Source organism: Pyrgilauda ruficollis, unplaced genomic scaffold (genome assembly GCF_017590135.1).
Source record: "Pyrgilauda ruficollis isolate IOZ18807 unplaced genomic scaffold, ASM1759013v1 scaffold71, whole genome shotgun sequence".
NCBI classification, from domain to species: domain Eukaryota; kingdom Metazoa; phylum Chordata; class Aves; order Passeriformes; family Passeridae; genus Pyrgilauda; species Pyrgilauda ruficollis.
This window is the reverse complement of record NW_024528933.1, coordinates 1,159,843-1,183,457: the sequence shown is the minus strand read 5'-3', so window position 1 is coordinate 1,183,457 and position 23,615 is coordinate 1,159,843. Positions and strand designations below refer to the sequence as shown.

At 38.8% G+C, this 23,615-nt stretch overlaps 1 protein-coding gene across 1 annotated transcript in view; it reads left to right on the top strand.

Annotated features, from left to right (window-relative positions):
- The window catches only part of ADAMTSL1 (ADAMTS like 1), a 162,122-nt gene that overhangs the window by 31,049 nt on the left and 107,458 nt on the right, over window positions 1-23,615 (top strand). The window contains exons 5-7 of the mRNA XM_041485555.1: window positions 8,710-8,836; window positions 14,575-14,649; window positions 17,669-17,826. Coding sequence (XP_041341489.1) covers window positions 8,710-8,836; window positions 14,575-14,649; window positions 17,669-17,826 — 360 coding nt within the window. The remainder of the gene's footprint in view (window positions 1-8,709; window positions 8,837-14,574; window positions 14,650-17,668; window positions 17,827-23,615) is intronic.

Sequence of the window (23,615 nt, the reverse complement as noted above, 5' to 3'; positions counted from 1 at the left end):
TTTCTTTGCATGCCTTCCTTTCAAGTCAACTCCAGTTCTGGGGAATGAGAACACCAGGAGTCTATCCTGCCCCATGTTAACCCCTGATCTGCATTTTTCCACCCTGCAACATTATTGTAATAGTAGAGACTGTTCTTGTCCTCCTTGAGCACTTGTAACAAGGAGGATTGTGTGCAGATTTTCTCAAGATCCCTTTTTGTCTACACTTAGACCTTATCTAATTGTGAAGACTCTGAGACAGTAACTTCCAGTAGGAGATTTTTACCTGTGTTTCTATCTTTCGCTCGTGCAGGAGGACTGAAAGTGCTATTATTTGCCTGTTTGATGACAAGGTAGAGAAATTAAGGCCTTTGTTTTATTAATTCTCTACAAACAAGCATCATTTGTGTTTCCACCAACCCGTATTATTTTAGAGGTGTTTTGTCCCCTGTGACAACTTCCAGTAATAATCTTTTTCTTCTGCCAAGACTATGACAGAAATCAGGTCATAAAAAGGAAATTATTTGTGGAAAAATGTGCCAAAGTATTTATGTAGTGCTGAGATTTCAGTCTTGTGTAGTTGGCTATTTCTGCCTCCTGTTTGTAACCCTTTTTTTTTTTTTCTTTATAGTCCATTGAAACCTAGATGTCTTCTGCAGAGATAACATTTCAGAAAGTACTGAATTCTTTATTTGTTGGTCATATGTTTTGAACCTGTGTTGGGCTGAATGATTGAATTGCTGTCTGAATATTTTGCAGGTAGCAAATCATAATTTTGTTCTCTTGTTGATGAATTTCAGTTTTTCTGAGACAAAAAAAAGTAGCTTTTCCCCCAGTGTGACATCTTTCCAGCACACAGAAAGGAGTGGGGTAGAGAACCATGATTCATAATAATAGCCAAATGCTTAAATTGCTATAATCATGTCAGGTAGGAACAGTTTTGTGGTGGAGAGTGGAAGGGAAATGGGATTATTTTTTGTGTGTGACAGAATTCTCAGTTGCACTATTAGAACTCCCTTGCCCTGTGTTACCAGATTTTTACTTTCTGGACTAACAGAGGTTAGCACCTCTACAGAGATACTTTGTTCTAGTCTTTTAGCAGAAACAAGTCCTGTTCTCCAATGCTGACCAACTTACCTACTGCTCACATCTTATCACTGCTGGTCTTTGACCAGCAGCACTCACAGCAGCTCCCTTAGCTGGTGGCAGAGGGAGGAACATTGTCATTTGGAGGCTTGACAATAATATGAAATTTAAAAGAGGAGCTTGGAGACTTCTAAGGCTTCTCTTTCAGTTACCAGGAAGTAATCTCTGTTCATGTGTTCCTTTAGCACACCTAAAAGCCTGAGTTGTTAGAGTGATGCAGTGGCTTTATTGCTATATGGCAAGATGTCTGCAATGGTGCAGCAGTTTTTAGAGTCCTCAGCAAAACAGATTTGTGATTCTCATTGAAGGCCTTGGCAAGGGGTCCAGTTACTGTGAAGACCCAGGACAGGTGTGTTGCAGGCATGTAAGATAGTTTCCTCTGTCATCCTAAATGTCTTCTAGGGCCTGCATACACTCCTCTTACACACTGAGCAGCAGCATGGAGACTAGCTAAGAGACTAGGAGCATATAGACTAGCTAAGCTGTTTCAGCAGTAGTCTGGGGACAAGTAGCATTTCTCAAGTATTTGAACTGGGGAAGATATCTGTTCCTTGATAACACAGATTGTGTGACTGCCAAAGCACCAGAAAATCTTTGCTGGCACTGGTATAGCAAAGCTCTGCAGCTGGATTCCCATTGATCCAGCCAACAGAGGACTGACTCCTGCCAACAAAAGAAGCCTGTACAGCCCAACAGAAGAGACCTCTGAATAGCAATTTCAAGCATGTCATGAAGTCACCAGAGCTTACAAAGAATCGCAGTCAAATGTAATGTGTCACAAGTGTCAATTAAATGCTTTTACAATTAGAGTTTCATGTTCTAGGAGAAAAGAATAAGTCCAACAGGCAGAATTTACTCTTGGTTTCTCAAGGACATTGCTACCAGGAAGCTGAGGGAGAGCTGCCTTGATGAATTTTGAAATAAATTGGCCTTTGCAGCCACTTTCTGATGTAGTGTTTTAATATTCTTCAAAAACTGACAAATCTTTCCCCTGGAACTGCTAAGATATCCAGACAATAGATGTGATTCTTCTGGAGAAACACAAGTATTTCAGTCATGATCTGCTAAAGAGAAGTAGCTTAAAAAACAAAGTTAGGGGGTTCTTTTCTCCTTCTTCAAGAAATACATGTAAGGACATGTAAGGACAAAGGAGAAACTAATTTTTACTCCAACTCACTATCAATATGTAAACGTAAATGCAGTGAAAACCAAAGTGTAAATGAAATGGTAAGTGAATATGAATAATCACAGAAGCTTCTTTTCTTCCTATTGCTGCCTGTTTATAAACTCTTGGAAGTTAGTTCTGTTTGAATGTTTCTTCTTACACAGCAGCAGCTCTGGACTTCTGTATCATCAGAGAATGAACTACAGAGAGCTTTGTTCATACATCTGTGGACTCTCCTATGGTGGCTGACACAAAAAAAAATGGCTGGTTAGAAATGATTAAACCTGAAAAATTCTTTTTTTTTTATCATGGGAGATTCCTCCTAATTAAATTTGCATGCAATTAGTTAACTTTTCCCCACATCCAAGACTTTAGAGCATCTGTAATCCTTATTTAGAAGTGGCAGCTTTAAAATTAGTTTGATTTCTATTTGTTAAATCAAGGGTAGCTTCAGAGCAAGTTTATATTTATTTTTCCCTGAGAGAAAATTAAGAAATAGAAATTTCTCTTCAGTTCCTTCTGCTGCTGGGTGTTTGCTGTTTGCTTCCAGGGCTTTGGCTGAACCCAATGTGTTGTGTCTGCTGTGCTGGTTGAGTGAGGCTATATAAGGGTCTTTGTTTAAATATATTAATAGCAGAGATCTGTGGCTACCTGAGAATGATGGGACGGGTACTAACCAGGATCTGCAGATTGGTTGCAGTGGATTAGTGGTAGATAAGGCAACCAGCAGCAACAAATTTACAATCTGGCCAGCCATGTTTCATGTGTTGTTGGAAGGTGTATCTTAGCCACTTCAATGGCTGTATTTCACAACTGGGGTACTCATAAGTAACTGAAGTTTGTTTCACACTGCCTGAACAGTTGTAAGGTATATTTCTCTCGAATACCAAGCAAGTACAGTGATTGCACATGCCACTGGGCCTGCTGTTACCAGCATAGTTACAAATTACCTTGCCATTGTGAAAATCATCTTATGGTCATTGATTATAGTTGGATTGTGGTGTACCTCCACCAGAATTCCCGGGGACCTGAGGGAGTCATGCCTCGTGCCTGGTGCTGGTCAAGATTGCCTGTGATGGGATAATGTCTTGAGGCTGTGCCAGAAAAATGCTGGGGCTGTACAATGCAATCTCAAAGGCATCAGTGCACTGAAGGGCACTCATCAGCAGAAGCTGCAAGTCCTCATGTCACAGACACCAACACAGATCCAGTTTGCTGTACAGGCTCAAGCTTGTTCTCTCCCCAGTAATTTGAAGAGTAGAGCAGTTCTTCATGCTGATTCTGTAAAACAGGATTTTGAACCCAGTTGACATGATGGCTCTGATCCAAAACCTTTTCAACTGAGCAGTGACAATCCACACAAGTGCCACATTGAGCCCCACATTAGTATCTATGAGAAGGGCAACTTTGTTTTTCTCAGATTCTCAGAACTTCTTGCGTTTGAACTGCAGACATGCCCCTTGAAAAACAGAGATTTATTTATAATTGCCTGGATTTGCAAGCTTGCTTTATTACATTATTTCCTGCCTAGGATTTCTTAATACTGAATAGAAATTATTATGAAAACTTCTTACTTCAGGGCATTTCCAGACTAGCAGGGCTGGAGCAGAACCTGTCATTGCTGGTCCAGTTTTATTTCTGGAAAAATCTGCTAAACTGAGCCAGAGTTCAAGTCCACAAGGGGAACACATGCACTTATAACACTCATGCACGCACTCAATGATTAGTTCCAACTCCTGTTGTGGGACTTTTAGCCCAATGCTTTTAAACAACATGCAAGTAGTTGATCTACAAACTTGATAGTCATCTCTTTTCTTGCAGCATCCTGTAAAAATTATTTTGCAATGTGTCTCAGAGTCAGGAATATCGTTATTTTTGTTTTGTACAACCCATGGGCTGTCAAGTGGAGTAAGAGGGGGGCTTTGGGGGGGAAGATGGGGGGAGAGTCAAACTCAGCATGAAGTCTGGGACTTCAGCCTGAAATATAATATGGAATCGTTACTTCTGAATAGAACTGTGGTACCTTATGCCAGAAAACAATACAGGCTTGGCCAGCTAGGGATTAGCTGTTATTATTCTGGCTTTTTGTTGCTAGACTTTCTACGCTAAACCCATAAGGAGAATAAAAAATCAGCTCACTTTAGAGGTTGTGAAGAAGGTCTGGGCAGGCAGTTGGTACTCACCTGTGATTTCCTCACTCTGGTACTACATGGCTGACATTTTCTATATTCTGAGAGCCATCCAGAGTTCTGCAAAATCTGGCTGTACTGCTTTAAGGGCATTTAACCACAATCGTAATGAGCTTAATAGAAGCACCTTTAGAAACACCTAAGAGCTTCATCCAAACTTATCAAACTTATAAGTGCATGTTCTTGATTTTAATGGAGTTTGGATTAGATAGTCAGGGAACTTAATGGAGCTGCTTCTGACATTTTGTGCAGTAACAATGTGCAGTTCAAGCCTCTGACCACACTTCAGCAACTTGAAACTCAAAAGATTTCATTGTGGAAAGTCTGTGCTTCATTACCCTGTATTAAGGGGAGGAAGCTTAACATGTAATAGAAATGAGTATGAAAACTGCTTACTTCAGAACATTTCCAGGCACAATTTGTTGTAGTAATCCATTTTCCTTTCTAGTGGAGTCTTCCTTCCCAGACTTTTATGGATTGAAAAAGACTTCATCTCCCTAAACCCCCCAGGATATATTGAGATCAGAACTAGAATGCATTGGAAAGGGAAGTTTCTATTCCACAGAAACTTCAGGATTTCAATATTAGATCCAGCTTCAAGACATGGAGTTGACATTTCAAAGCTTTTCAGAGAGAGAAATATTCCCTAGACTTTTGATTCAAAAATGTCATTAAGTTGTTTCAAACTGTGTCCCCCAAACCATTACTCTGAGCTGTATATCGGAGGTACAAGGTATTTCCTTGGCTTACCATGCTGATGAAGCAGTGCTTTCCATGGTGCTTATTTTAATGACAAGGTCCTCAGCCACCTCTTGTCAGGTGAATAGACCCACAGGTCAGTGTCTTGGCAGACTTTTCTAGCTCTGCAGACCAAGACAGTCTACTTTTCTTGGTAGCTGGCCCGTCTGTGTTTTGTTTGTGCTATGGGTAAATGCTGAAAGAAACAATTCTGCCTTCCTGTTCCTTGTTAACCCTTTGCAGATTTCTGGGTGAGTGGTGACATATTTTCACCTCTTCCATAACCTTTTTCAATGAGTTCTCTGCAGCCTTGATGGACAGTGAAAATAATGTTATGGAAATTACATGTTCTCAACTCAGCTAAACTTTTGTTTCTTCTGCTCAGAGACAAAAGATCTTGCTCTCATGAGCTGTGTATTTTTTCAGGAGCACTTTAATATTTCCTTGTCTGATCTTTGGCTGTCACAAAAGTCCAGCCTGCAAAATGTTTTAATGTAAGAGCTAAAAACTCATATAAGAGATAGGGAGCAGTGTTTTTCATTTTAAAGCATCAGTGACTCCATTTCAAAAACTAGCAACTTTTCTAGTGCCTGTAATTACCTTCAAAAATGGAAGAATTTCCCTAAGTAATGAGAAAGAAAAAAAGGAAGGAGAAGAAGGAGAAGGAGAAGGAGAAGGACAAGGACAAGGACAAGGACAAGGACAAGGACAAGGAGGAGAGGCAGAGGCAGAGGCAGAGGCAAGGCAAGGCAAGAAAAAAAGAATGAACTTGGGAATATTTTTTATTTCAGGCATTGGTTAATCATTCATAAGTTTTTTTTTAATGAAAATTTCATACATATTCCCAGAGCTCTGCAAACCTATTTAGACAGATAATCTAACACAGTAAAGAAAAATCTCTGCAGAGACCTTGGGAACAAATAGGCAATTCAATTAATTTCATCAAAACTTTTAATTGTATAAAGTTATCTGAGACACTGCCAAACACAGTAAGGTTAAAATACATTTTGCACATACCACAGAAATGTTAGTAATCACAAAGGTCTCTCACTTCCACTTTGCTCATACTTTCATTTGAAACACAGAAGAAATATTTTTCAAGAGAAGAAATATTTTTATGCTGTACACTGGTAATGGCTGTCCAACTCAAAAAAAGAAACAAACCATAATATAACTTCCTTTCACGCCTGAGATTTTCCTGGTGGTTTCCTCCACAAGTTGTGACCTAGCTCCAAATTGCTCAGTTTATAAATTAACTTTAATCAGGGTATAGCCCATGGCAACATGTGAGTTGATGATTCATAAAGTTAAAAATGCTTTAAAGTAGTAAATGCTGGGTTTTTAAAAATTGGTTACCTCATACCTGGATTTAAGATGCAGCCAATTTCCTATCCAAGCAGTTCACATATTCATTTCAAAATAGGCAAAGGCATAAAGATTTGTGTACCACTCTAAACTGAACTTTTGAGCAGATATGAAAGGGAATTCAGACCTTCTGCTATCTGGGTTCCCCAGCAGGACCCTTCTCACTGTGGGTGCTAGTGATCTCTGATACACTGGAAGCAAAATCTGATTTGTAGGCATTGACATACAGTTTGCAGATCATGCAAATTATTCTTTTTACCATCTTTTCTACACAGAGGCATTCATGGAAGTTAAAGCATACTAGTCTGTGTATGCCAAAGGTAGTTCAGCTCCTGTAGGAATATTCTTACTCAGAAAAAAAATAGACTAATATCTTACAAAGTGCTGTGGATAAAATTTGTATGTCTGTATTTGGAAGTTTTGCATGGAGCAATCACAGTCAAGATATGCTTGTCTTTGCTTCAGTTTTCTAACCATTATTTGTTGTGATGTTTCTAATTTGGTAAAATGTCTCTTGCAGTCTTGATATGGCTAGCTTTTCAAGGAAATGTATCATTTTTGTGACTGTTGCTTCTTTAGACTTCATTAATTCCCTTAGAGGGATCATAATATAATGTGTAAGCATAAGAGGCTTGACCCAGTTCTAACCTGGAAGAAGTAGGTAAAATCAAAAAAAAATTTGATGATAGCTTTCATCAAGCTTGAATCTATAATGATTTAAATTAAATTAATTTTATTGTCAATATGACAGATAATCAAGGAAGCAGCTATTCTGCAGCTAGTAAAACAATGATGTTAGAAATGGGAATTTAATTGCTAAAAGAAAATACTGGTTATTGAAGCCTGCATTTTCACAGACAAATGAAGAGCAGTTTTCAAACCCAGAAGCATATGTCACCCTAGCATAGCTGTGCAATTCTGCACACTCAAATTTGCACAAATAAGAAATATTGGTCTGTAAATGTTTTAGTGGACAAGTCACACATACAGCTTTTATGAGTCTTGATGATAAGTGCCCTATTTGCTCTCATCATTTTCTAGGACCTAGTTCTCAGACAACTAAAACTCAGAAATGGGGGAAAAGTTAAAGTTGAAAAAATGCTTTAATTAAAATTCCCTGTGTTTATATACACATTCTCTCTTTGGCTAAGAGCCTTAGCACAACCTCATTAGAAGTTATGGACAAATATTTGTTCATCACTTACTCTGAATGCCAGAATGCTAGAAGGCCTTTAATTTTCTAGTACTTACAAAGGTAATTATAGCATTGCAAGGACTTTGTTAATTTCTTGGATTCCTATTATTTATGTAAAAAATTCATAACTTGGATGTAGAACTTAAAGCTCAAACAAAAGACCTACATTACCACTGTGTTAAATGAATAGTCCATTCATTAATTTTAAATGTATTTAGTTATAAATTACTATTTGATTCTTCTTGGAATAACAAGGTTTTTGCAAACGGAGAAACCTAGTTGATCTATTCGACTCTTAAAATTTTTAACCAAACAATTTACGTGTAGGAATAAAGCCAATTTTAGAGCAGGTAATTACACTCATGCAATGACTCTCAATTCTTTTGTTGCAACCATTCCAGCCTTCTTTATCAGATCATTTGCAATGTCTGAACACAGGCATTGACAGTGTGGAATGGGATTATTGTCAAACATAATTAAAACCACATGGCTTCCCCAGCTGCATAGCAGGTAATATTTCAGAGCCATGTTGTTATTGATCCATGCTGCTCTTCACTTTTATCTATCTCTCTGCTTCCTATCTGTCTTTTTGTCTGTTTCAGGCATTTTTCTTTGTGAAACTCTAAGAAGGGAAATTTCTGATAGGACTCTGACCAAGAAATGTTCACAATGCCCTAAAATAACAACCTCCAACAATACTCTTTTCTTCCTCTGGACTGCAAAAGCCATTGAGTACTAACCTGCTCCCTATCTCTCGCCTGACTTCAGTACACACTGCCAGCCAGATTTGCTCAACCTCTTGTATTGCTAAGGTACTTTATGGCCCTCTAGAGATGCTAAGAGAGAAATTTAGAGTAATTAGTTGCAGAGATGGATTGAGCAGTTAGTTGGTAAGTGCTCACGTTGAACTGCACATCTTTCTTTCTTGCCAGATTGTTGGCTGTGACCACCAGCTGGGAAGTGCTGTCAAGGAAGATAACTGTGGGGTCTGCAATGGAGATGGGTCCACCTGCCGGCTGGTTCGAGGCCAGTATAAGTCCCAGCTCTCTGCAAGTAAACGTAAGCTGTTCCTTCTGGTGGAGTGCCACCTTCCCCTTTTAGTGAAGTTTTCATTTTTTGCAGGCTAGATTTCACCCCACTCTTTCTCAGGTACCTGAATAATTGTGCTCAGTCTAGTTGTCCCCACAGATGCTTGCCTCTTGGGTTAAAGCAGCCTTGCTCAGACTGTTGGTTAGGTTGTGGGAGTGGACAGAGGCTTGTGGAAAGCTGTCATCAGCATATTCCCCATCTCAGCTAGCTAGTTGCTTGTGAGGAGCAGAAGAGCAGGAGGTGGCTCTTCCAACGCCTCTCTGGCTGTATTAGCTGGCTATGCATAGGACATAGTGCACACTGCTTTGCACAAAATGGTTTATGCTGCTCTACAACAGAGGGGAGCCCTGAGGGGCTGGTGGTGCCAACCTGGCGGAATGCTGTCTCCAAGGCCTCTTAGCATCACGTGTGCCTGCATGCCCAGCATGGTCACCCAGGTCTGCGGGGAACTGAGGAACTGAAGTTGTCCGCAAGTGCCAACACAAACTTGAGAGAGCTGCCTACAGAAAAATATGGCCTTTCCTGCATGCTGACCCAGCTTTAACTGAGAGTGGTAAAGTAGCGTTAGTGTGCCTCAGTGAGGGGGTTAGTTTATCTCCAGACAGATTTTTTCAGTCTGTTTATAGCACCACAGATGGAGCTGTAAAACTTTTGGGGTGGGAGATAGGGTGTGTCTTGTCAGTTTGAAGGAAGGATTAAAAGGTAGGTGTATTTTCATGCCTATGTAGACACACCTAAGGAATCACATGTGCTAGCCTGAAAAGCCTGCCCCCAGCCTTAGAGTTTAATCATACCATTCTGAAGCAACTTTGCAATTGCTGAATAGCACATGATTTTAAGGATTCAAATAACAGTGTAATGATACCTGTTGAAGACAGTGTAATAATACCTGTTGAAGACAGTGTGTGTGTGTATACTTGTGGGTTCTGTAACAGAGAAAGCTGCTTTTTCCAGCTTCTCTCTGTCAAAGAGTAACTGCGTTGGTGTAGAGCACAGCACACAGAGCAGCTGACAGCTAAGTGCAGGTGTGGCTCTGTGTTTGCTGAGTGAGAGTGAGTAGAAGAAAAAAAAAGGAGGAAACGGCAGGGAAGTTCCAGGAAGGGAAGGGAAGGGCAACTATTCTGTATGAAGGAAAGAAAGGAATAATTCTCGTAAGAGGGTTCTGACACAGAATTGTACATTAGAGGACAAAGGAAATAATTCACAAAGATTTAGGAATGGAATTTCACATCACTGTTAAGTTTTTTGCAATGGGTAGGAATAGATTTGGGAATCTACAGGCCATTTGAGACGTAATAGTGTTTGTGAATTTTTTTTGGCAAATGTCTTTTTCTGTGGGAGCAATCAATTGTTTTTTAGTTGCTTTGTGGTAAAAAGGTGCTCATCTCTTCTCTACTGAGGATAAAGTCACTAATATATTATGCACAGGACTAAAATGTTAGTAAAACACAGTGCCTACTTCCAATGGTTTCCTATTAAATGTAAAGAATGTTATATAGGTAATAGAGCAGATGGCAGAGAGCACAATCTTAATCTGAGACAAATGTGAAAAAAAGTTGAATTTCTCAGACACATTTTCCTATACATAATTGTTACGCAGAGCTAGGAAAATTGTAGATTTTGTGTGTAGTCTGTATAATGTGGCATTATTTCCTTCCTTGCTGTAAACACACATGTTTTTATGCAACACTGTGAACTTTGAATCTATGAATAGTAAATCTATCTTTTAATTGGGTTTTTAAAAATCTTAAAGACACAGTTATGAATCCCCTTCACGCATGTGAATTAATATGATTTTTTTTTTTTTTATTTTTTTTTTGCAGTTGACTTCAAAATTATTTATGTAAATGTTGTGGAAAGTTGAGATTTTAAATGTTGAAATTCTTTCAAAAATCTATTGTGTTCATTTTTTTGCATTTATCTTCCCCAGCTCTGTTGACTCTTCGTGTGTGTCAGGATCTTGGTTATTTGTCGCTGTAAACATAAGTCGCTGTATTATCTGTGATCAGGGCCTTATTAATTTTATTTACTCAGTCATTTAAATGACTGGATTCACTAGTTGATAGCTAAATTTCAAGTTTTATTTATAAAATAATCCTGTTTTTTAGAATTATGTATATTTTATCTGTGGTCTAAACAAGGGATTAAAAGACAGACTGCCATGCAGCATTAGAAAAATCAGAGGGGAAATGTACATCAGTGAGTAGGTATCAGCAGTGACTAGTTATTTGGCCTCACTTGGGAGTTTTGTTTCTCTAAAAAGTAGTATTCAATCTTGAGGATGTTCTAAGGGTTGGACAGTTGACCTTTACTCCAGAGCTGTCCCAATAGTTTCTGAAGCTGTTTATATCTCAAAACTATTCAATACAGTCTTGAGCTCACCATACTAAAGTAATTTTCTCTTGGTGCTCACATCTGGTTCCCTTATCCCTGTTGTTTATACCATGCAAAGGCATATAAGAAATAAATTCATAGAGCTTTTAAACACTTAGCATTTCCTACAGAAACAGCTTCTCCTCTATTTATAGGGGTAGTACACAAGTTCCAGTGGCCTCAGAGACAGAAACATAGGAGGTCAGGATGTAGTGTGATGCTGAATTCTAACCTACATTTTTAAGAAAAAGAAAGCACCTGTGTCTATACTTTTGTAAGACTGATTATAAAAAAGCTATAAAAACCTTCATTCATTTCAGAAATATTCTTTTTTCTTAGGTGGCTTGGGTGGTTCTTTAGAAGTCTGCAGAAAATACATCTTTCTCTTTTTATTTAGTATCTTCTTTAGGGAACTCTGTATGTCCTTCCTAGGAAGATAAGATGCATTTAAGCAGGCTTCTTTGTATTCACCAAGAGGCTTAGTCCCATACATTGTGAATTCATTCTGTTGATCACCCAGTGCAAAGCTGGTATTTCTCTAAAACAGGATTGACATCTGCCAGCAAAGTACAGTAGTTTAAAAGCAACTAGTAGAAATTATAATGCTGTTTAGATGTTCACCTAATTACTCTTGTTATGGCTGTCAAAAATATATGTGGTTCCAGATTTCCACTGAGTATCAGTAGTAATCTAGAGATAGAAAAAACTCCATTTTTCATCATGAGAACTGACAAACCATTTGTCCAAAATTAAAAATACAAAACCAGAAGAAACTTCTCTCTCATGGGAGTCTGATGTATGTACATGACATTTAACTACTGCCTAAAACCTTGCACTTTCTTCTCAGCCCTGAGCCACTGTCTTCTGAGTTATATGGGACCTTCCTTTGCTTCCCTATGCATAGTCTCCAGAGAAAACCAACCACCTGTCAAAGCGTTTTGTCTGTTTTCCGCACAGCTGCTCAACAATCTGTCTCTCTGGTTATTGTTGGGGAGAGCTGTGACTAAATGTTAGCCTGCTTACTCTCACGTCTCTTCACAGGAAATGTCTCCTCCTTATCACTGTTAACCTCAGGAAATTATCCTTCAATCCCCACTGCTTCTGCTTTATGAAAGCAGGAAGCACTGTGATAAGCATAAATCCCACTGAGCTTTGCGTTTCACATAAAGCGTGCTAGGATTTCAAATGGAGAGCAAGTACAAGATCAGGTGAAATATAGTCCTAGCAATACCCTGGGGCAGGAGATGCAGGCTGAGAATATGAGCTCACATGGGCTTTAAACTGTCCAGGTTTTCTGTGACATGTCAGTGAGTTGTAGCTCTGCAGCACAGAGTGTGTAACTGAGACAGTCAGATATAATAATGGCATGGGACTGTCTTTAAATAAGGCTTGTATAAAGCCCATTAATATTAGGGGTTTTTTTAAATTGAAGTTACTGTTTTTCCAAACTCACTCCAAAAAATGCTTCAAATATACAGCAAAATGATGTGTCATACTCACATATTTTGTTCCCCAAAATGGATAAAATAATTTATCCTACTGGGTATATTGAATCTTAATGCTAGAATGGTACCAAGAAAGCAGTATTAGAATATCAGTATTTAATTATCTTTTAGAAATTGAATATTTGTCTTTCCAAGTCAAAAATTTTAATTATGTATTGATACATAAGATTCCTAGCTTTACTAATCAGTGAGGTATCAGAGATGTGAATTAGCAAAACATATGTTGAGTTTAAGCCCAGTTGCAAAAGACTTAGACACTGAAATTTTGGATAGTTTGAGAAAACATACCAAATCAGAACTTGAAAATGGGACATGGTTCAAAAGTTCCTGAAAATGTGAATGATTTTTATGTCCACACAAATTTGTGGCACTTAGAGAGACTGCTTACATTCCCACCTCACTTCTGGGACAGTAAGAGGCAGCAAAATTATGAATGTTTCATCCCATAAAGCTTTGAAATATAAGAGTGTAAAGAATCCCTATGCTGCACTACAGAATTTAAAATTTAATAGTTCACAGTTTTTGAGATATTACAGGTTTGGATGAATAAATATATTGCTTAAAAGTTCCTGTTTCTCTGGTAGTGTTTCCTCTCTCTGTTGGCTCTCTACCTTTGATATAAAATGACAACACCAACAACTATTTCACACGTAAGTGACAATCCTGATTTAACTGGGTTCCAAGAGTTTTCCCAGTTTGGTCTGGGCAGAAGTGTAAGACCCCAACTCATATACTTGAATGAAAGATAAAATGCTTTTATTGTCTGAGTTGGCCTCACCTGACAAGGCAAAACATTGTTTTGAGAGCAGAGCTACAGCTCCTGCTAGAAGGCATTTCATAACAGAGATGTGAGCAGTTATAATGAAGAAACAGTGAAAGAGACTTTTTCCTCTCACATCTACCACCTTCTCACTCCCCAGAAAAATCCTTTTAGGCATGCATACCTTTTCTTTCACAACTTCAGTTACATGGGAAGAAGGCAGAAAGGACAGGGAAAGGTGACTGAAATGTGCTGATTTGTCCAGGTCAGCATGCTCTGGGCAGACCAATTCATAACCTAAGTATAACATTTTGTGTTGTCTTTCTGTGTCTTTGTGTCTCCTTTCAGGACATTACTGAGGTTACTGCCTCTTTAAAAATGCTGACCTAAGTAACTTTCACAGCTTCATGTGACCTATATGTTAATTCACACCTCAGTTTAAATGCAGTTGGCAAAGCTCCCAAGGGCTTCATAGGTGCAAGATCCTTCTTTAATGCCTATTTACATGACAGTCTAATGGGCTTCTGCTTTTCCAGGGGCTTTCTGCTAGCAGTGTAGAAAAGGAAGCAGAATTATAGCCCTTATGGTCATTAAAATAAGAGGTGTGAAAGGGATACCTGAGAGTACTAGGAGACCATCACATAACATGGACAGGACCATGGAGAAGCTGTGGGGTTTAAGAGGGAAAATGTCAAGTGAGAAATGGGAAAGCTCTTCTGGTTAAATATCAGAAGCAGAACATGTGGCTTCTCTGCTTTGCCACAAACACTGACTCAAAATACTTGAGATTTTAAGTGGAGTTATGATGAAATAGGAACTTTTTAGTTACTCATGAAAACCATAAATAGTTGTGAAGGAGTTGGGGATAAATAAAATCAACAGGTTTGGATTATTCTAAGCAGAAGGTTCTTACTACATTTAACAAGTTCCTTTTTCAGATTTTTAGTAGTAAGTCTTGGCATTTTTAATTGACCCTTTTGACTGCCTTGTAAACACCTATTTCAATGTTTATTTTAAAGAGATGGGAATTTCCTTGCTTATTTACTCCATGTGTTTTTGCATTCCCACAGTGGATGATACAGTGGTTGCTATTCCCTATGGAAGTAGACAAATTCGCCTCGTGCTGAAAGGACCTGATCATTTATGTAAGTAGAAGAAGTTGGTGTACCCTTGTTTAAGAGAACTTTGGTAACCTGCAGAGCTCTGTTTACACAGTGATGTCTGGTTTCACTCTCTCAGATCATTCATTTCAACACACAGATGAGTCTTGCTGTCAGGAGTTTCCTCAGACCCAGTTATCTCAGTGGTACACTCTTTTCAAAGCAGACCTTGGCCAACTGTGCAGAGTTCTTTGGCCCTCCATAATTTTTCAGTTATTTCTGTTTGCTTGTCCTTTGGCTGGCTCACTTGGTGTCAAGTGCTTTTGTTTAAAATTAATAATGTACATACCACTGAGTGAAGAAATATTGAGAACAGTAAAGTGTAACCTTCCCTGCAGCTCAGCTCAGCCACCAAGCTGCTCACGACTTCAACACATTTCTGTTATGATCTTTCTCTCTCCCCTAGACACACATATGCACTCACTCCATGTATGTGCACATGCACATAAAATCACTCTCTAAAGATCTGAAATCACATACAAAAATGAAACCTTGTTCTTTAGCAGTGATACTGCTCCAAGGAGTTAAGACCATGGAGTTCTGCTAGCCCATCATTTAGCTCTAGCACTTTCCCGCTTCATCTGTGTAACCCAGCAGCTGCATATCCCTCTTTTCTGGGAGGAGTCTCAGGCTTTGGGAATATTCTGCTAGACCTGAAGGCAAATCCATTTATTCCATGAATAGAAGCTCCTGGCACCCCTTTCTCTCATCTTCCAGTGCAGGAGCTCTTCACAAGCTGCTTCCTTTCTTATCAGCAGGAAATTAATATTAGAGTATTAGTAAATATTATTTACTGTCAGAATAAAACCCCAAACTGTACTGCTTGACCTCTCAGTCGCACAAATTATTGTAAGGTAAGTCGGGCTACCCTTTTTATTCTTCCAAAAGTCTTTAGGAATTTTGTGCAGTACAGACCATTTATGTCTTCTGTGTTTGTCAGTGTAGGTACAAACATGAGTGTCAGCAAAGATGTGAAACACCAAATCATTTCACTGCCTTCATATTTTCTTTCACCCAAAAATTTTATACAGTGTATCAAAATAAGGGATGGCTTACTAGTCCTGTACTATGGCTCCTTACTTGTGTTGAGAAAGCACTGGGTTCTTCAGATTTAAAGCAGTGGATAAAGACGAGCAAATTACAGGTTATAAACCAAGGAAAAAATATATTATGTTTTAGTTAAAAGTTCAAATGCTGCCTGTACCTCAGCTTTAAGTGGCCCTTTGGGTATTCCTGAGCTGCTCCAGTTATGGCTAATATTATTTTCCCAGTACATGACATGCACTCTTCCTTTCTCTCTTGTCTTCTTTTCTAATACTGACATTCTCTTCCAAGGTAGAAAATTTTGTACTTTTGTTATTGTTTCAGTGAAATTGAGCTCAGAGAGAAATGAGATTTTAGCTGGAGAGATGGATCTAAAGCTTCACTCAGGCCATATCATATTTCATTACAAAAAGATTTGAATCAGCAAGGTCTGCCTCAGTCACTGGTTGAGATTTAGATTAACTGCGCTGTGTAAACATGAATAAGTCCAAATATATCTTTTTCTTGTTTCAGATGTCTCCATGAATCTTTCTGTTCACGCATCAAAGGATTTTATATATGTATGAGCTACAGTCAGTTTCAGGGGGAGGGCGTATTTTCCCCTGTGAACTTCGGTTGTGGGAGAAGTCAACAGGAGGCTGATTATATATACACAAGTCTTAAAACCATCTTTATTCCTGATGCATGCAGCCTTGCCAAAAACAAATAGATGGCCAAGTGCATCACAAAGGAGGAGACTGGTCTCACTGAAAACCAAGGAATTCATCATTACAGTGAAAATTCTTAGTGTACTGCCTTGGCAACTTCCTTCCTTAATTAGTTCCCCGAATCCATAATGAAAAGCAGTCTAATTACTGCAATTACATTTTTTTTGTTCCCTAATTAGCAATCCAATATATGCAAATAATTTTTTTTTTTTTAGTTGTCTTTGAAGATGTATCTCCATCATAGATTAATAGTATGCCTTAGCTGTCTCATTGTGTTGGAGTTTTTCTGCCTATATTCATAAATATATGTGAAAGGTTTGCAGCTTTCCAGTCTTTCGGGATGAAAGGCCCTGTTGTTTTTAAATAACTACCAGAAACAGTTTACTGGTGAATGTGCTGTAAAGCATAATCTGGAGTTGGTAGGGAGGCTAGCTGAATGACGAAACAGACCTAGTTTCTGACTGTTGACTACTATTTAAGAAATTATCATTATTTTTAATATGACAATTAGAAGTAGCTACTACAAAACAGTATCTGAATTAATGCCCTTTTGGGGAACTGTGAATACAGAGAGAGACAGATGGAAAACTCAGGAGGGTTCAGCACCCACCTTCCCCTTCTACTCCTCTGGGATGGGTCAGACTGCTTCTAGAGAGGAAATGGGATTGCTGCCATACTGATCTTTCTTTCCTGGATATCCTGCTTTCAGTTAATTGTCTACCACAACAACATGTGGTTAGTGACCCACCTTTGAACTGAAAGAGGGTACAGCAACTTAGCAGTGCTTATGGGCCAAGGTCTGAGGCACGCTCCACACAGGAGCGTGACTTACTGACGGTGAGTTAAACAACGGCAAATATGCCTAACAAGGAATGGATTAGTATGTCTGGAAGAGAGTAAAAATATGACCTATGGGTGAGGAGGGGAATGTGAGCTAAAAATCTGAGGGTTGAACAGAGACAAAAAGCAGATGGAAGAAAAAAGAAAAGTGTGCAAATGTGAATAACTATGTGAAAAGAGTTACAATATTACTAATTTTTGCTGGTTTGGTTGGGTTTTTTTGTTTGTTTTTTTGTTTGTTTGGGTTTTTTGGTTTTTTTTGTTGTTGTTGTTGTTTTTTTTGGGTTTTTTTGTTTTGTTTTTTTGTTTGTTTGGTTTTTTTGTTGTTGTTTTTTTTTGTTTTTTTGTTTTTTCCTTCTCTCACTTCAAATTGCAATGCTCTGGTTTCCTGACAATTTTTTTCTGTTTGTCAGATTTGGAAACTAAGACTCTCCAAGGTGTGAAGAGTGAAAACAGCCTCAGCACCACTGGCTCCTTCCTTGTAGAAAATTCTAGCATTGATTTCCAGAAGTTTCCTGACAAGGAGATCTTAAGAATATCTGGGCCTCTCACTGCAGACTTTACTATCAAGGTGAGGGTCATTGGTCATTGACATCTTAGAGCAACATAAAGTAAGACAAAATGTACTAGGAAGATGAAAGAGATTTTTCTAGATCTTCATTTTCCAGTAGATGTTTATCACAAAGCCTAATCCAGGCTATCTCTTGAACTCTACATGTAATTCTTTATGGTTGTATATTTGATGAAAGTCTCACTGGAACTCCTCAGGAGAGAAAGACTGCCTTTATGTCATGAAAGGCATAGTCAATGTATACCCTGAAAAGAAAAGATGAACTCATTTCAAGAAAACATAGATTATTTTCTGTATGCACTACTGAGGTACTTATAAATCAATGGCATGCAGTTTTCTTTGTCTGTGACAAGTAGAAAGATACGTCTTTGGCCCATAGTTTGTTGGTTGTATTCTGGTGTTGTTGCACAGAAGACTGAAAGAAAGTGAAAAGTCCCCAAGCTCTAAAATAAACGGGATCCCTTTGCTTGAGAAGTCATGGCATCATTTGAAGTTCTGCTTTTTGTTGTACTGGCAATAAGAGGAAAATTGTTCCTTCCCATTAGAGCATTTCTATTCTTCCAGGTAATATAAAACACATTGCTGGAAGCAATGCACACATTCTGTGGGAAAACAAACATACGAAAATGAACATTTGGGAGTTGCAATAAAATAAATCCTTTTCCAGTAGGTCCAAGGAACCTGAAGGATTTCAGCTGTAAAACTGCAAAACCTGTATCATGTCCAGGATTATGTAAATTTTTCACTTTGAGCCCAGAGGTAGATGACATTTGCTTTAACCTTGAGCTAATGGCAGCTAGAGGTTTGAACAGTGAACTGGAAAATGTCCTAAGTGACTGTCCTGGGTTAAGCTGTGCTGGAATGGGTTAGTTTGGCAAGTAGTACAGTCCTGTAGACTGTCCCCTGTCCATCGTGGTATGTTAGCAGCTGAAAAAGCAAATTAAAATTTTCAGAACTCGTTCACAAGGAGAAGCCTGGACTAAGGAATATGTTCCTTCCTCTCTGAATGGCAGAACAAAAATGCCTTGCTAAAATAGATACTGTTCAATGCAAAATATCTAAAACTCATTTACCTCTTTTACAGATGATACAGAGATGGCAAACATCAGTGCAATGTAAACCGTATTTCTCACTTTATTTCTGTTGTCTGTGAATTTCTGGCAGCCTAGTTATAATATGGTTGTGGGGAACAGCTAATTACATAGACCAATTGTCCTGCAATGGCAACAGGAGGGTTGTACTCTCTTCACTATCTTTCCACTGCTGTCTTTTATAACAGGGAAAATACCTTTATTCCTTAGTGCTCACATTTTCTTCTCTATCAAAGCAAGTGATGGTTAAATCAAAGGAGTACTCTGTATAAATGATGACAGTCTGACCAATCTGAGTGTATAAATTGGCTAGGCATGGGCAGAACAGACTGCTGAATTGACATGAAACTATTTTGAGTTCTGCTATGTGTTTGTACCTTTGAAAGTTAGAGTAACATGACTCATTAGGTGTTAAATCTGTTGTCTTTTGTGGATATAGAAAAATACATCAAAAACCCCTAACCCAATGTTCATGGTTGTAGGATCTTTTCTAAGATTAGAATTAAATTTTGCATTGGATTAGGCACTAAAAAATTCTCTTCTCTTGAATCACAACTCATTTTTAGTCAACAGCTATAGAAGATACATTGAGTATTACTTCATGCAACACATATGTTATTCTGCACTATTAAATTATTTTTCTAACAAGTTTTTTTTTCTTCTGGATGTTTATTTTGTTAGATTTTACCAGATAAAAGCATGCACAGATGAGTGTACAACTGCATGCAATCCAAGATGCGACCTCTCAGTTACGTCAGGCTTGGAAATTGTTTTTCATACTTACTTTATCCATGATGATCTTCCCTACAGATTTTGAAGTTAAAGTATTTTTATTTGAAAAAATCACATTAAATATTTCTCTGTGGTGTTAGTAAGCTTTCCTTACAAAGTGGGATCTCTTTGGGTGTCAAGATTTGCTTCTCTGGGCCAAGGCAGATTTTTATGCAAACAGATCTAAATGAATTTGAAGATGTAGCAGAACTATAGTGTCTTGGTTCAGGGCAAATTGGGGAGAGAACCCCCAAAGGGGCTCCTCTACAAAAGCAGATTCAATTGCCCCTCCCCCCAAGCCATTCAGGAGAAAATACCTCCTTGGAGAAAAGTGGGAAAAAACCTGTTTATTAAACAATAAAACCCAAACAATATTAAACAATAAAACCTCTTGCTGCTCCAGAAGAGATGACAAGCTCAGAACAGTCCCTCCCCGGGCTGCAGCTCGGCTCACTCGGTCTCTGGTCAGTCCCTCCGGCGCTGGAAAGGCCGCGGCCCAGGCCCGGCCCGGCGGCCACAGGTGGAGCTGCCGCTGCTCTGCTGGGTGCTCAGGCCAGAGCCGGTTTAAACAGGTCCAAGAAAAAGAAAAACCACAGTCCAGGGAACTTCTCTGCCTCAGCTAGCAAAAACTAACTAAAAGCAAAGGAGAGCTCTGTCACGCTGTCTGTCCATCCACAGACAACACAGTCCAGGAGCAGGAATGTGGAGTGAGTGCAGTGTCTGAAAACAAACTGTGTTCTTCTTCCCTCCCTTCTTAATTCACTGGAACAAGCCTTAAAGGTGCAAAATTTATTATTATATCAGCATAAACAGAACAAGATGATTGGGGATAAAAGCGTCATATAGTCAACCCAGGACATACAGTTTTAGAATCATTGTTCCTAGAATTATTCATGTAATCCTTTGCACTTGACGTGAATGCTCTTACTCAGACAGGTCAAGTTAGACACCTGGATACAATTCAGAAGTAGAAACTCAGTGTGAGACTTGACACATAACTTTCTTTATTGGTAACACAAAGTGCTTTAAAATTGCAAGAAGAAACCTCATGCTGTTCCTGCAGGAGCTGAGTTGTGTAATTACTGGATTTCTTTACTGTGTAATAGTCAATGGTACATTCCTCCTGTGCAAAACTTTGCAATCTTTTTACAAGATGTGTAAATAGTAGTGTATTTAAAAGAAAAAGGTTGTTATCACAAAATTGAAGCAGAAGCAAAGCTTTTCATGTTCTTATTTTTTATACTGATCATTTGAGAATTATAAGTCTCCACTGTAAACTTTAATTTTTGAAAGGCAAAATACCTAGCAAATGTGCCAGTAAACTTAAATCGCACTAGAACTACTTTTCCTAAATTCTGATGATTTCTCTGTTTTGATGTTTTCAGTACAAAATTCTGGTTCACATTAATAGAAGTGCCTCTTTCCTGTAAGAAAAATGTGTTGTGTTTGACATAATCCTGAAGAAATGAAGGTCCATTTTCATTTGGAAATCTGTTTCTGTGGTCTAGAGATAAGAGTAGTAATATCACACAGGGGGGCATGCCTTTTACACCAGAGCTGCCCCTGATTTGCTCTGTTGCTGGTGTCATGTTTGTTCACTTTTCTGTGCTAAAACATCTCCTCTGTTAGTGCACATTTCAGACCCTAAACAGAGACTCTTGGGGTACTCAGTTCATGTCACGCATCTGCTCTCCTTTGGGCAGGATGAAGCAGTACTGTCAGACAGCGTCTACAGATGGCCATATAACGAGAGCAGACATCGCCTGATGACTGTAAATATGAAATGTGTTAGTGGCAGGCTTACAGGAACCAGCAGTAGCAGCTGCCAGTGAAGAGTGAGGCTGGCGAAGCACAGCCTGTTGGGATCTGCTTCACAAGCTGATTGTTGCACAGCTAGGGCCTCAGCCAGGCCTAAACACCTGGCTGAGGTGTAAGCCAGCAAAGACCAGTGGGTTTAAACAAGGTCTAGTGAAGGGTATTATCTAGGATTGCGTTTGCTTTGGAGGATAAATAATTGTAGGCCTGGATCTAGGCTGGACTAAGTTTATGTTGGTTTTAAATCGCTGATATTGATGAGGTAGTCATAGTGTTTGCCCAGACCAAATCCTTTGCATGAGGGATGCATAAAGTTGAATTGCACAAATGTTTGTCTGGAGGCTTTTAGAGCTATTTAGATTAGGATTGCATTGTATTGATGTTGTCTTTTTGTAGTGCTAGGACTGACAAGCCTGGGCTAAGTGCTGCTTCCAGGTGAGACTGTCTGGTCCTTTTATTTTTTGTGCTGGTGGCTGGGGTGTGCTGCTGGCTGATTAAGAAATGGAGTGGACTGGGTTCACTTGGGCAGAGTTACTGCTGAATTTAGGGCTTTGGCCATCAATTGTCCAAAAAGTCATAAAATGCATCTCAAAAGTGGATGCTGAATTACAGAACTCTAGAGCTAGCCAGACAGCTGTTGGCTCAGCTGCAATCTCGCACTGGCAGAAAGTGCTGGTGAGATAAAAGCATCTGATAACAGTCCAGGTTAGCAAAAGAAAATAAGGTTGGAACTTAGTCTAGACTTCCTGGGACTTGCAAGGGCATGCAGGAGATAATGAATGTACAGACAGCCAGCTGGCAGAGAGGTTGATGGACCTTGTCAGTCTAGGGCCAGGATTGGATTAAATGTTACTATGAACAGGGAGCACACAGTGATTTACTTTGCGGCATGAAATAATTTATTTCAGCACTCGTTTTAAGGCAGAGGCCAAATGATGCAAATTCGCTCGAGCAGCAAAGAGCTACTGTTTATGGTTCACATATTGATGGATATTTGAGGTATTATCATATTAGGATTGGGAGTGAAGACAGTAAGGGTCTTCTGTGCAATTTAGTTCTGATGCTGGCAGAGGTTTCCAGAAGACATTATACCTCATATTTGGGAAAAGGCTTCCTATCGTGGGAAGTGAAGAGTTCTGGAAGCACTGACAGCTTGGGGTTAAGATGTGCTCCTGGAAACTGATGAGATAGAATTAAGGCTGAGTAGACAGAAATAGTAATAGTTAAAGTTTGATGTAACTGATTCAGCTTTTGGGCATCTAGAAGAGATCAATGGAATATTGTCAATTTGTTGTAAAGCAAAGTACCTCTTGAGATATGCGTCTCCCTGAGGTCATTTTGGCACACTGCAGATTGGATTTAGCTGGAAGCATGTCTGTATCAATGGGTTTTATAAACCAATGTTTGCATTCAATGCTTCTTCTCCTAGTAATAGTCATAAAAATCACCCAATCTGATCTCCTGATATGCTGATATACAGTTTTTGTAATAATTTCTAGGTCAAACTCACAAATAATGACCAGCCTGAAAAGAGATGCAATCATTAATTATCTTGACTAGATCTTGCAACAAGTTCAAGAAAATTCTTTTTTTCTCCTATTTTGGCAAATGAGGTAAAATGTATGGAAAACCATGAACTAGATCTTTTCAAAATAATGTACAGTTTTTATTTCATATCAACCTTTTTTTCTGTTCAATATAAATTATTTCAATTAACAGTATGTAGAACATAATCATTTTCCTAATAATTTAGGCCATGCAATGATTTCCATAATGAATAATACACTGGTAAAATGAGGAATACATCTCATTGTTCAAAACTTGGTAAATACTTGCATTGATTCTTTCTAGTTTTCCCACTCTGAGAAACAGGAAATTATTACTACTGTTTAGCTCCTTTCTCCTTTACTTCTGTAATTGATATATCTCTATCATGATCATTTGCCTCTTTCCTAGTGTCTGCATAGACATACAGGATGGTTTGGGTTGTAAGGAACCTCAAGGATTCTCTAGCTTCACCTCCGCTGCCAGGACAGGGACACCATCTAGTAGATCAACCTGGTCAAAGCTACGTCTAGCCTGGTCTTGAACATCTCCAAGGACAGAGCATCC